Source organism: Etheostoma spectabile, chromosome 13 (assembly GCF_008692095.1).
Source record: "Etheostoma spectabile isolate EspeVRDwgs_2016 chromosome 13, UIUC_Espe_1.0, whole genome shotgun sequence".
NCBI lineage: Eukaryota > Metazoa > Chordata > Actinopteri > Perciformes > Percidae > Etheostoma > Etheostoma spectabile.
In genome coordinates, this window is record NC_045745.1 from 10,906,318 (window position 1) to 10,918,831 (window position 12,514).

General features: G+C 39.4%; 1 protein-coding gene across 2 annotated transcripts in view; it reads left to right on the forward strand.

The window, feature by feature from the left end:
• Positions 1 to 12,514, forward strand: part of ppm1e (protein phosphatase, Mg2+/Mn2+ dependent, 1E) — a 41,670-nt gene that overhangs the window by 16,354 nt on the left and 12,802 nt on the right. For both annotated transcript variants that reach the window (XR_004334818.1, XM_032534676.1), the window contains exons 2-3: positions 9,654 to 9,775; positions 12,101 to 12,300. Coding sequence is in view for 1 of the 2 variants with exons in the window: in XM_032534676.1 (XP_032390567.1) it covers positions 9,654 to 9,775; positions 12,101 to 12,300 (322 nt within the window). In the remaining variant the exon portion in view is untranslated. The remainder of the gene's footprint in view (positions 1 to 9,653; positions 9,776 to 12,100; positions 12,301 to 12,514) is intronic.

Sequence of the window (12,514 nt, forward strand, 5' to 3'; positions counted from 1 at the left end):
AACTCTTGTTATGAATTGATACTATAAATAAAGTGACACCTTCACAGTGTTAATCTGATCATTTGAAGCTGGAACCATGAAATGTTTCTACATGTAAAATGACAAAACAATGAAAATAGTCAATCAATTAATCTACTAATCGTTTTAGCTGTAATCACCTGTACATTTTCTGTGCAAAAAATAAATAAATCTTGATTTATAAAGTACCTACAGCTGTCAGATAATAGATATTTCCTGCTGAGATGTAGTGGAGTAGAAGTGTAAAGTGTCACGAGAAGAAATACTCCAGTAAAGTATAAGTACTTCTTATTTGCACTTACAATATTTGAGTAAAAAAAACTTAGTTACATTCCCCCACTGGTGAGACAACGCATCTGTACAGAACCACCTTTGTTCTACAGTCATGCTCCAAGTCAAATGTTGACGTGTTTTGGGCCGTGTTGAAGTGTTTGTATGAAAAACGTCATTATGTTCACATCAATAACTACATCTCTACGGAGTCTCCACTAGGGAGGTGTTGTTATTAAAGAATACGTGTTGTGTTAATCTTTGTTTTTTTGTTATAGTCCACAAATTCAATGAAAAGAAGAAAACCAACAATGAATTGATGCTACTAACAAATATCGTCTGTGTAGCCAAAGACTGATTCCTCTGTGCCATAGAGCTCCATTGTGATTTAAAAAAAAAAACACTTCAATGAGCCACACTGTTATACACACACACACACACACACACACACACACACACACACACACACACACACACACACACACACACACACACACACACACACACACACACACACACACACACACACACACACACACACACACACACACACACACACACACACACACACACACACACACACACAGAGTAATTTTCTTTGACCTAATCCCACATGCACCATCCTGCTGCTCCTAGATGCATATAACTCTGCCTACACACAGACAGAAAAATGCCTCTTGGATCAGCTGGAAACATCGTTGCAAAGCTAAAAACAGCTGTGTTTCTGACACCATTTCTTACACTTCTGACTTTTTAGAGATACGTTGTTCACAGGACAGCGACGCTACAAAAATATGATGATCTTATAGAATATAATGCATTGCATGTGTGTGTGTGTGTGTGTGTGTGTGTACTAAGGAGACAAATGTATTAATCAAAGTCAATTGAAAGCGATCTTAGAGGAGGAGAAGCAGTAAATGCTTTGATTCAAGGGTTACTGGCGCTCTCTGTGTTATGTAATCCTGTTATGCCCTCTTGAGAATACTGTGCTCACATAACCGCAGCTGTTAGAAGCACACTCAATTTAATGTTTTTCTTTCAACCACATGTTGTAAAATAGGATAAAATAAATATGTGCAATCGGAAAGAGCCAGAGGATTTTCCCTCCTTTCTAGAAAAGGCTTCTCTAGTTTTAACATGAGGGATGTCTGGTACAAGACATATCAGTAGTGCCGTGTGCATTCCAGTACATCTACACTCTCACCTCCACTTGGCACAGAAAATGTTCAATATTTAGAATAATTTAGTGGGAGCCTGTTGGCAACAGGACGACCGACACCATTTACTGTCAGTCACTCACTTCTGTGTTGCTATAGAGACAACCTTGTTGCTCCACACCGGGGCTAATTCTGTAGAAAGGAGTAAGCTTGTAGAAAGCAAAAAAAACCCAAAAAAAACATGGCTGCATGCATGAGTCATCTGCTAACACATACACTCAGAGCTCTCCAGTTTTATCACTGCGAGCAGCCTGTCAAAGCCCCCCCTGCACGATTATTGTAGCACACTAAACGCACCCCACGAGAGAACAGAAGCAAGACCAGACTGTGCTGAAGACCATCTCTGACTCCAAATGTTATCAGCAGTCGTTGGGACGTTTTAACCAGGTGGGCCTGGGGGTGAGAATATGACTGAATTATCAATTAAGGGAAAGAATCAACAACTATTCTGATAATCAAGTCAATTTTAGGACGATGTACCAGATATTTAGGATTTTCTGCTTGTCTCTGTTTTCTAGGAAAAATAACTAAATATTTTTTTGCTTTGGACTGTTTATAGTTGACAAAACAAGACATTTGAAGATGTTACCGTGGACTCAACTTTACTTTTGTCATTGCAGAGAAAACGAAATGCAGTTCAGCATTTAACCAGAAGTGCAAAAATCTGTAAAAATGCTAAAGTAATGGACAGTAATTACTTTGCACTTCTGCATTTTACTGACCAAACAATAAAATAACTCAAAAGAAAATTGATCAGTAAAACATTGGGAGAAGATTATCAACAGTGGCAATTATTAGTGGCATCCCTAGTATTTTATTCTTAAATTCACATTTAATTCATCCAGATCTCATTCCTTCTGTGTGTCCAAGCTGACTCCCTGACACTGAAGGGATTTGGGCAGAGAAAGTGAAATAATAAAGTCAAATACTTAAGCAATAGCTCACGACAAGACCGCCAACTAACTGATCAAGGCAGTGGTAGAACATCAACTCCAGTATGCAAGTAAAATTACTCTTTTTGTCAAAGTCTGGTGGCATGAGAAGAGCCGAAATAACTGCTTCAGTTCCCTGTTGTAAAGGTCTGTCTGGTGAGGTAAAGTGGTGAAAATATTGTAATATAGCGTACACTTAAAGGGACAGTTGGTCGATTTTAAACCAGCTCCGTATCTTGGCAGTGTGCGTGCAGATAAACGGCGTTCCTCAGTTCGTTAGTTGTTTAAGTTATTTTCTCAGACGCGGAATGATAATTATCAAATCATAGCCTTTGTATATGGTTAGTATATCAGGGCTAGGAACCAATCAGATTGATTGATTTGAGCTAAATATATCTCTGTAAACTGTAAATCCGTTAAGTTCAACAAATATTCAGATTAAAATTGTTTAGCATACCTCATTAGTAATAGAAGAAGAAGAGCATTTCATTGTTTTATTCTTTACTTTATTCATCTTTATTGGCAAATTGTAAGATTTTTTTGTTTTATTATTTCACAAGATGTGACTTAATTTGGCCGTGACTGTAATGAGGAGATCATATTGTGTTTTTGTATCGAGGTCCGTTAAATTTTAACAATGTTTTCTTTGATTTTAAATATTGAAATTATGACTCTAGCCAGAACCGACTTTTAACGGCATGTTATTTATAACTTTTTTCAAAAGATTGTGAAAGTGCACTCCAGCGTTTGATCTTATTTTGTGTTTATTATTCAAAACATTTGAATATATTTTTTATATCATTTATTTTAAGGGGAATTCAAAAAGTTAAAACGGGAAGAAAAGTATTATGAGAAATGCCACAGTTCTAGGTGTTTTCACTGTTGATTTTTAAGTTCACAACATCTTTCCAAAAGCCAACGATTAATCGTGTTAAATAATCTTGATTTCAATATTGTCCAAAATAATTGTGATTATGATTTCTTTTTCCATAATTAAGCAGCGGTATGATGGTCTTTGTTCTTGTGAGCTGGTATTTGGGTCTGCATGGATCTTCTGCATGTATTTACCACCATAGTCATTTTCAAATATTCAAATTAAAATAAACAGAAGTAAAGCATCAAGCAAGAAAGAAGCATCACTGCGAACGTATGATGTTGATGGACCAGTTAAACCAGTGCTGGTCGTTCATCTAGTCGGTGGTGGTGTTGCAGTGTGATGGTGTGAACCGAGATTAAGCTCTCCTTTAAGCCTCCTCCGCTCCACATAACCACACTGTGATGCACAAGCCACGGGGATCCGGCATTGGTGCACCATGTGTTCTCCTGCGTGACCTGCAGCCAATCAGAGCCTCTCAGCTCAGCATCCACCCCCACAGGGCAGCCAATGGTGGAACGAGAAGAGCAGAAAGAGTGAGAGACGACAATGTTTCTATGAATGGAAACCTGGAGAAGGACACTTGTGACAAACAAACCCAAATACTGACAGTCAGACTCTCCCTACAGCCTCATCTCTTCATTTTCTTTATTTCATCCTTTATCTTTGCTTTCTAAAGCATGTAGTATAGTGAAGTAAACCGACACAGTGCCCAACCTTTCATTTGCATCTTTAATAAGAGGAAAAAAAACTCCTACCTACAAGTACCTTAAATGTAAAGCCCTGTGCAAATCATTCCCATTGGTTAACACTGTATTCACTGTTTCTGTTCATAGAGAATACTGCAGAGATTAAGCCTTAACACTAAAATATGGATCAGAGGATCAATTTAAACGTTCATTAACAGGGAGATAGTCTCGCGTTGCCAGACATTCCTCCACAGCGCTGCGGAAGAGCACAGCATTCTGGGATAGGAGAAAAACGTGCTCTGGTTTATTGGCATGACTTTATAATTGTTCACGAACTTATTTTAGTGGAACGAGTACATCTTATAAGTTTGTTATAACCTAAAGAAAATGTTACTTGTCTCTCAACTTACTTTGTATATTTATTCTGCTCCTCATTATTTCACCCGCAGCTTTCAGCTAAGACCGTGTTCACAGTGGTCTAAAGTATGTGTGTCTTCCTTTACAAATACCAGTTTGTGTGTGGGAAGGAGAAGGTCCTCTTCCTCCCCCCCCCCCCCCCCCGAAAACGCTCCCACAGGTTATTTGCTCAAGCAGCAATTACGACTCATATTTCCGCTCATAGTGGCGGCGTCCTCGAGCTCTAGTGGCCGTTAGGGATGTAACGATTACCGGTGTAAACGGTAAACCACGATCAAAATGTTGACGATAACAATTACCGTTTTCATTTAATTTAACATTCAATGAGCTGCTACGAAGCTAATTAAGACGATCAGCTCCACACACCTCTCTCTGGATCTCTCAGTGTGGCTATGTTCAGAAGATTGTGTCGTCTGGCAAACGTTCGCACACAGACACTCAGGTGAAGAGAATGACCTCTTCTGAAGAGTCCATCATGTTTTTTTCAATCCTCCGTGTCCTCCTTGGCTGCTAGCAGCTGTGTGGAGGAGGGGTGGGGGTGAAGCTCTAACCACAGAAGGCTTGTATCATGTGGATGTGCTGACAGCTTTGTTGTCATTACTAAGAATTCCTCATGGGGGAGACAGAAACTACGCGCTATAGCTTTAAAACTGCAACTGTTACGTTCTCTGGTTCAGATATTAGGACAGAATACACTCCTGTGGGTCGTATAAGAGTGTAGTAATAAACAACCTATAGCGTTGTATGGTTTGGAGGGCATGAAATGAAAAGGTGTACGCATGGTTCTTGTGGTCTCCTTGTCAATATTCTTTGATCTGATGGTGGCACCGGACTGAGATGTCTGTAAAGTATGATTTAAATCATGATTAGTCATGTGAGCCAATCCTTAAGAAGGACAACAACTATAGCTGCCACATTTTCAAGGAGATTACTGCATTATGGGGTCATGCTTTCGCTACTCAGTTCCTGATGTTCCAGCCCTTGACCCAGTTTGGAAAATCAAGACGAAAATAGTGAGGCAGGAATTAAAAGGCTGGCTTTGCATACGGTATGTCTGGTCCAGATAACCTTATTTATGATGAACAGTGGCAGCAGCAAAACCTTTACACGTTTAACAAGAATAACCCCAATATACTGCTACAAGCCATTTTAACTATTTTCTAACTGGAGATTTTCTACCTTTAAATTTCCTGCATCGGTCCTCAAATATGTAATATGTACTTAATTTCTAGAGATACAGGGTTAACCAGATGATAACACCAGGTGGGAACTGGATCTTACTGTCTCTGACTCTTTCTGGTAAAAACGTCCATGCACGATAAGGCATCACGAATTGTCTGGATATATTCTGATACAGTGTCAGGAGGGAATGAGTAATTGCCTATTTAATACATTTAACTTTTTCTGAATATAAGATGGTCGTCAGTGGCGATATTTGTAGTTTCAGTGGTTGCTATGGAGAGAGGAACAATCCCTGTTGTGTCTCATCTTTATATTTGAACCTTTTCCAACACCACAGCATACTAAATAAAAAAAGATTGGAGAGGCAGATTGTAACTGCAGACATTAAAAGCAAACTAGCAAGACTTTTGATATGACATGTTTAATTTCATAAGGCCAGTACAGAGACCTTTAGCAGTGTGTTTACAAAATAAATAAATAACAATTGCAATTTAAAAACATAAAAAAGGTAATCTAATGTCTTTACTAAGCTTAACTTTGTTGCTGAAATAATGGCAGTGTCCCTTGTGAAAGAAAGTCCACGTGGACTCATTTTAACCAATTTGAAGTGACTTTTGTTACATAACTTGTGAAATACCTATGTACCTGTGTATGTCACGTACGTACGTAAGAAATGAAACAAAACAATCTTTTCGTAAACCTAACTAAGTAGTTGGGATGCCTAAACAGGTTCTACGCTGCAGGGACTTGTTCCCTGTAGTGTTAGTGGACATTCATAGGATAACGCACAAATAATTGTGGATAACGTTTTGTTATAACAATATCATACAAACATTGTTGGTGGATAGGTTGTGTGTGTGTTTGTTGCTGCGCTAAATTATAAATTATGAAACAGCATCACAAAATAAATCATATGTGGGTTTAGATGAGACTTTTATTCTGAAAAGAAACCTCTTTTTCCCTCGCCTCCTAAAGTTTTGCTAATGTACTGTATGTGTTATTTAGGAGAGTAAATCATGTAAAATTTGTACGCTTTTCTGAAAAGAGGAACAGGAAGTTTAGCGATTAGTGTTTAATTTCACAAACTGTATGTGCTGTTTTACTTCCCCTTTTTTATTCTGGACGTTTCTCTGGGAGAGCACAGAGAGCGTTTATGCATCAGGACACTATGAAGGCTTTGTTTCTCTACCCACTACAGTTTCATCAACTCTGCATGTTGACCAGATGATCTCAGAGGTCTGGCAGGCCCGTGTATGACAAAGCATGTCAGAGACGAGCTATGAAACAAAACCATGGACAAGAATTCATAATCAAATACTAAAATGAATTTAAGCTGCAAGCAGCATTGCACGGCCCTCGCTCCTCTGCGCGTGTCGAGGTTACTGGCGGACGTCGCTTCTCAAGACACTGCAAATCATCACCAATGAAAGGGAACTCCCTGCTGAGTTCATTGATGCCTCACGTGGCTTAAGCATAGGGGGCGGGCCAAAACCATGACCAATGATAAACAAACGCTCTGCTGAGTTCAATGATACCTCACTCAAGACTACATTAAACGGGTAATTAGTTATGAAAAGGGGCGTGGCTAACACATAGGGGGCGGGTTAAACATCACCAATCAAAAAGTAACTGCTGAATTGCACACTGTAGTTACAGCCACTCGCTAAACACTCAAAATGGCTGCCCCGCCGTGACCATGCCCTATGACCAAAAGTTTTTCTTTTCATAACTTTTCATCCCTAAGGTCTTAAGATGGCACAGACCAAATTTGAAGTTGAACGGATGAAATCTCTTGGAGGAGTTTGTTAAAGTACGACGTATGGAAATGGCCAAAATCACACTAATTTGGAACTTTCAATTCAAAATGGCGGACCTTCTGTTGGGTTTAGGATATGGCATAATGACGTTTTTTGTACATCTTGTTGACATGCTACATACGTGTACCAAGTAGTGAGTCTACTGTACGTTGTACTGCAGGGGCTCAATTTTTTAAATCTTGTAGGGGGTGCTAGCGAGCCATTTTTGTACACCTATTCCCAAAACCCTTAAAATACGTACATTTTCACCAGAATTGATGCAACTGCCAATTTTGGTTTGTTTTTGAGTATTTTAAGCCCCTCAAAAACCGATTCATTTGCCGGATAAAGAATAATATTAAGTCCTTAAGTTCCAATTGTGCCTTCACCGCTGTCGGCCCTCGGGCCCTAACTAGAAGCCAATGTAGAGATCTAAGGACTGGTGTGATGTGACCACATTTTGCGAAAATACTCTGATGCTAGTACATAGTCGTACATGTAAACACAAACATCTTCTCTTCGTTGGTTACCAAGACCAGAGCTGAATTCATTACAGATATTGAAGCTGTTTTCATTGATTACACCCATGTGTGTAATTATGTATTTACATAAGAGCCACAGAGGCCCTTTCACACTTAATACACAGCTTTTAATTGTAGAATATGTCCCTGCGTTGTACTCAGCCAGTCCAAGTTCATTTATTTAGATTAATGAAATGCACTGCGATGACTAATTCAAGTGGGCAACATCACACCATCCAGCAGTTTCTGAGCATAGCTTTGAGGATTTAGCTGCAGCTTTACTACATTTTAAATTAATTTGAACCAGAGTGGGCTGCATTTATGGTTGTATGAATTAAAATATTAAAAAACTAGAAGGACACTGGAAGACCCCTACCATTAATTTTAATTGTATGCTGTTTATTGATCCCCAGTGGGGAAATTACAATTTACACTCTGTTTTTGTTAGAACCACTACACACACATGCTCAGGACCTATTAGCTGTCCTTAATTGACATTTTATCAGCTTTTAAGCCCTATTTTTACAATGCAGTTTTAAAATCTTGTTTGTTTTGAACTATATATTTTAACTGGATGAAGGATTTTAGTCATCTGATGCCTGGATGTAAAGATGTTTCTTATCAGAGAAACATGTTGAGCAAATGTTAGCAGCAGCTTGACCCCCCCATTACATATGGTGCTTTTGAATTGAATGTAAAAGGGCCGGCATCCGCAAGTGGAGTTGCCGTGGTTACCTGCATCTGGAGGTGACCCAGTTATCTTGGTGAGTCATGTACAGCAAGCCTTCAGTCCTTTAAACGAACCCCCGTTAGCAAACGTTAGCAAAATGTCAGCAATTTGGCAATATTTTACACTGAAAAATCACACGTGTAAAATGGCAATGTGTACAGTATGCAAAGCTTCTGTTATGAGGGCTGGCACTAGTGTTAGCCAATATCTGTTTCACTACTGCTTTACTGTACTATTTGACATTTATATTTATGGTTTATCTTATTTTCCTAAATGGTGGCTGCACAGTTTTTTAGAATTGTTATTTATTTCTAAATGTATTTATTTATGTTCTGTTTCAGGCATGCCTTACTAAGTTTCCATCCACTTGTCAGTTGAATAAAGCTGAAAGTGTGTTTCCATCCAACGGCTTTAAAGTGAATAAAAACCTAATAAAATCCGATGAGACCGAACGTATTACCTTTGAATCGATATTCATGAAATTCCATCGAATTTTACGGTTTCCACAAGGCATTTTTCATTCGATATCACTTATTTTGGATAAAAACGTGTGGATGGAAACAGAGCTACTGACTGTCAAACTTGATAATAAAAGAAAGTTCTATGACATTCATTCTCTGTTCATATTTGTTCTAATTTTACAAAGGGTTTAACCCGAGCCAGGCCGTATAACACTGATAGCAATCATATCACATCAATACAGGGTTAATTGTCTCCAGCTTTTAGATTTTTATTCTTAACACACTGGCATGACTCCAAATCAGGAAGGAAACATTTTTATTGGAACATCTCTAATAATATCTGCTATGACAATACCTTGGTCTGTTCTGTATCAGAAAGGAAAAGCGTACTTCTATTAAGGCTCTAAGAATAGCAAAACCACATTGATAATCAGTCAAATAAACCGGCTGAATGATAGAAGACATTGTTGCATTTCCACAGAGGATTATCCTAGTATGGTTTATTTTTCCCTGACCCATTCATAACAGTCTTGTCTCTCCCTACAGTAACTGCCCTTGCTCCCTGGCTGCAGCTCTAGCCAGGGCCACAGCGGACAGCCTCCTGCAGACTGACCTTTCCATCCACCACCTCAATAAGACGGTAGAAGATGGAGCTGACCCATTACCACGTGAGTCCCAGAGGAGCCCACGAGACTGCGCTCTCTCTCTCTCTCTCTCTCTCTCTCTCTCACACACACACACACACACACACACCACACACACACACACGTATAGAGGCACAGACAAATTAGGTCTCCCACACACATACAGCACGCATCTAACCACCAGGGCTTTGTCCCAGTTCTCCCTCGCAAAGCTGCATTAAGTGGTATTTGACCACTAGAGGGCAGATCTCCAAAACATCCTCACAGGCCAACAGATTCTCATTAAAATGAACATCAGATTTTGTCTAATTACTTTAGTGGGGTAAAAAGTACAATATCTAAAATATAGGGGAGTAGAAGTATAAAGTAGCATACAACACTCAAGTAAAGTACAAGTATGTCCAAATTGTACTTACTGTAAGTACAGTACTTGACTAAATGTACCTAAGGTGCGTTTCAATCCCCTATAGTTCCCTGCAAAGTGGAGTGCACGGGGTATTCGGCCATTTTAAGTAAGATACCAAACCGTAAACACATTTATTTACAATTACATTTCAATTGAATCCGTTTTGTAATTGTATCAGTTTTTGGTTATTATTTATAATTTTTTATTATATTTTTGTATTAATTTTTAATTATATTATTTCAGTATTGTAAAATGTGCACAGTGGCAGCAGTGTACCCAAGGTGTTTACGTTGCCAGCTACCAGGCTAACGCACAGATGAAGAGACATTGACGTGTGAGAGGGGGGGGGGGGGGGGGAATAGGGAGTACTCTAGTTGTGTGATTTGGTTCAGTTTTGATGGACTCAAACTGTTCTGCAGCTCGCTGTGAGAGCTTTCCCAACGTAAGTGTTGTATAACAACCGATCAAAGCCTGTTTGATCTCGCTACACTGCACTCCACTGTTCATTTTCTTCCTTCAGTTATTTGCAAGGTGTTATGGGTAAGCCAAGATGAAACATCTTCATTTTGGAGGGAAGGGGCTGAACACAGTGAAATCCAGTATTGGGCTGTTTCATGTGCATGTACTTTAAGAAGGTGGAGGGAGAAAATGGGACACAGTGAAGGCTGCTCTGTCTCTATCTCACTGATACTGTTTTTGGGAGAGCAGTGTGAGAGAGAGGACATAGGCAATGACAGGATAGACTATTATACCTGCAGCTAACATTAGTAGGTCAAGCCCATGCGCACACACAGCCTGTTTCTTTGTTATTAGAGAGAGATGAAGCCCTGATGCCACTTATGGGCTTGACTCTGTTCCACTAACTTCTCAGTGACAGTTTCTGAAAAAGTAAAACAGGTCCGTGGGGGACGTAATTTTCATTGGGGAAGGGGACTTTTCCAAATTTGATCCTTGACACAGCAGAACAATTTAATTAAAACCTTTTAGTTTAATTTACCTCCTAAAATTTCTCTAAACCGCATCACATGACTGTCCGACCGCTAAAGTCCAGATGAGAGAAGATAGGAGCTGATGAAAATGAGCTGACGTAAATTATGACGTTGTGCTCACAGCAATTAATCTTCCTACCTCAAAGGGACAGTTTGGATTTTTGAAGTGGGGTTGGATGAGCTACTTCTCCATAGTCAGTGTATTACCTGCAGGAATTGGTGATCAGCACGCCTCTAGTTTGGAGAAGCAGGCAGAGATACTAACATGGAAGCTAAGAAATGTGCTGTTGTGGGTAATTTAGCCACCTAAAAAAAATCAGTATCAGTTAAGAGTATGTTTTATTTAGAATATTTTCACCTCTTTACCTTGCAGTCAGACACCCATTTCCGACGAGGAAGCCACCAGACTCCTTTTACAAAAACAGTAGTTTTACCTCTCAGAGCACAGGAGTTGCTGCACTCATGCCGCCTCCATTGGTTTGTTAGTTTGTGTTATGGTGTGACTTTGGTGTTTTAAAGGGTTAGTTCGGGTTCACCTAAGTCACACACTAACACTAACTAACTAACCAATCGAGGCAGCGGTAGGCCAGAAACTCACTGTTCTATCTAAATTGATGGTGTTTTTGTCAAAGGAGAAAACAGCACAGACATATTCAACGGCTTTAGTTCCCCTGTGACCAACGATTAATATAGAAAATAATTGGCAGATTAACTTATAGTTTAAATAATCGCTATTTGCACCCCTAGAAAAATAGAAATCTCTCGTTAAATGAAATAAATAGGTAGATATTGAAATTAAATAATGGTCTTTACATGCACCGTTTCCTGCGGGAAGTCAGAGATATGAGGAGGTGGCTACAAGTGCTATGACTTACGGTAGTTACCTCACACACAATGGAGAAGCTTTTTGACTTTGTGTGTGTGTGTGTGTGTGTGTGTGTGTGTGTGTTTTAGAGATGGAGTCTGTGAAGCTGGCCTGGCTGGTGTTTAACAGACTGTTTGAGATGTGCTGCCTCTGGCTGAAGGAGCTGCCTTTCCGGCGCCGTCCACAGCCGTACTACGAAACCTCCATCCACGCCATCAAGAACATGAGGCGTAAGATGGAGGACAAGCACGTCATCATTCCCGACTTCAACACGCTCTTCAACATTCAGGTAGCTAAAGTACATTTTCATTTATACTGTTTTTCTTTCTTTTAGTACTGATTTGATATAGATTGTTCTATTTTTTTGTTTATATTCTTTTTTAATTTGAATATTTTGAACACCTGACGTTGGTGTACTAGTATTTGTTGTTCAGATTCAGATCAGTTTATTGTCATTCCAACATGTTAAGACATGAAGGCACAGTTTGTTACCCAGGTCCAGC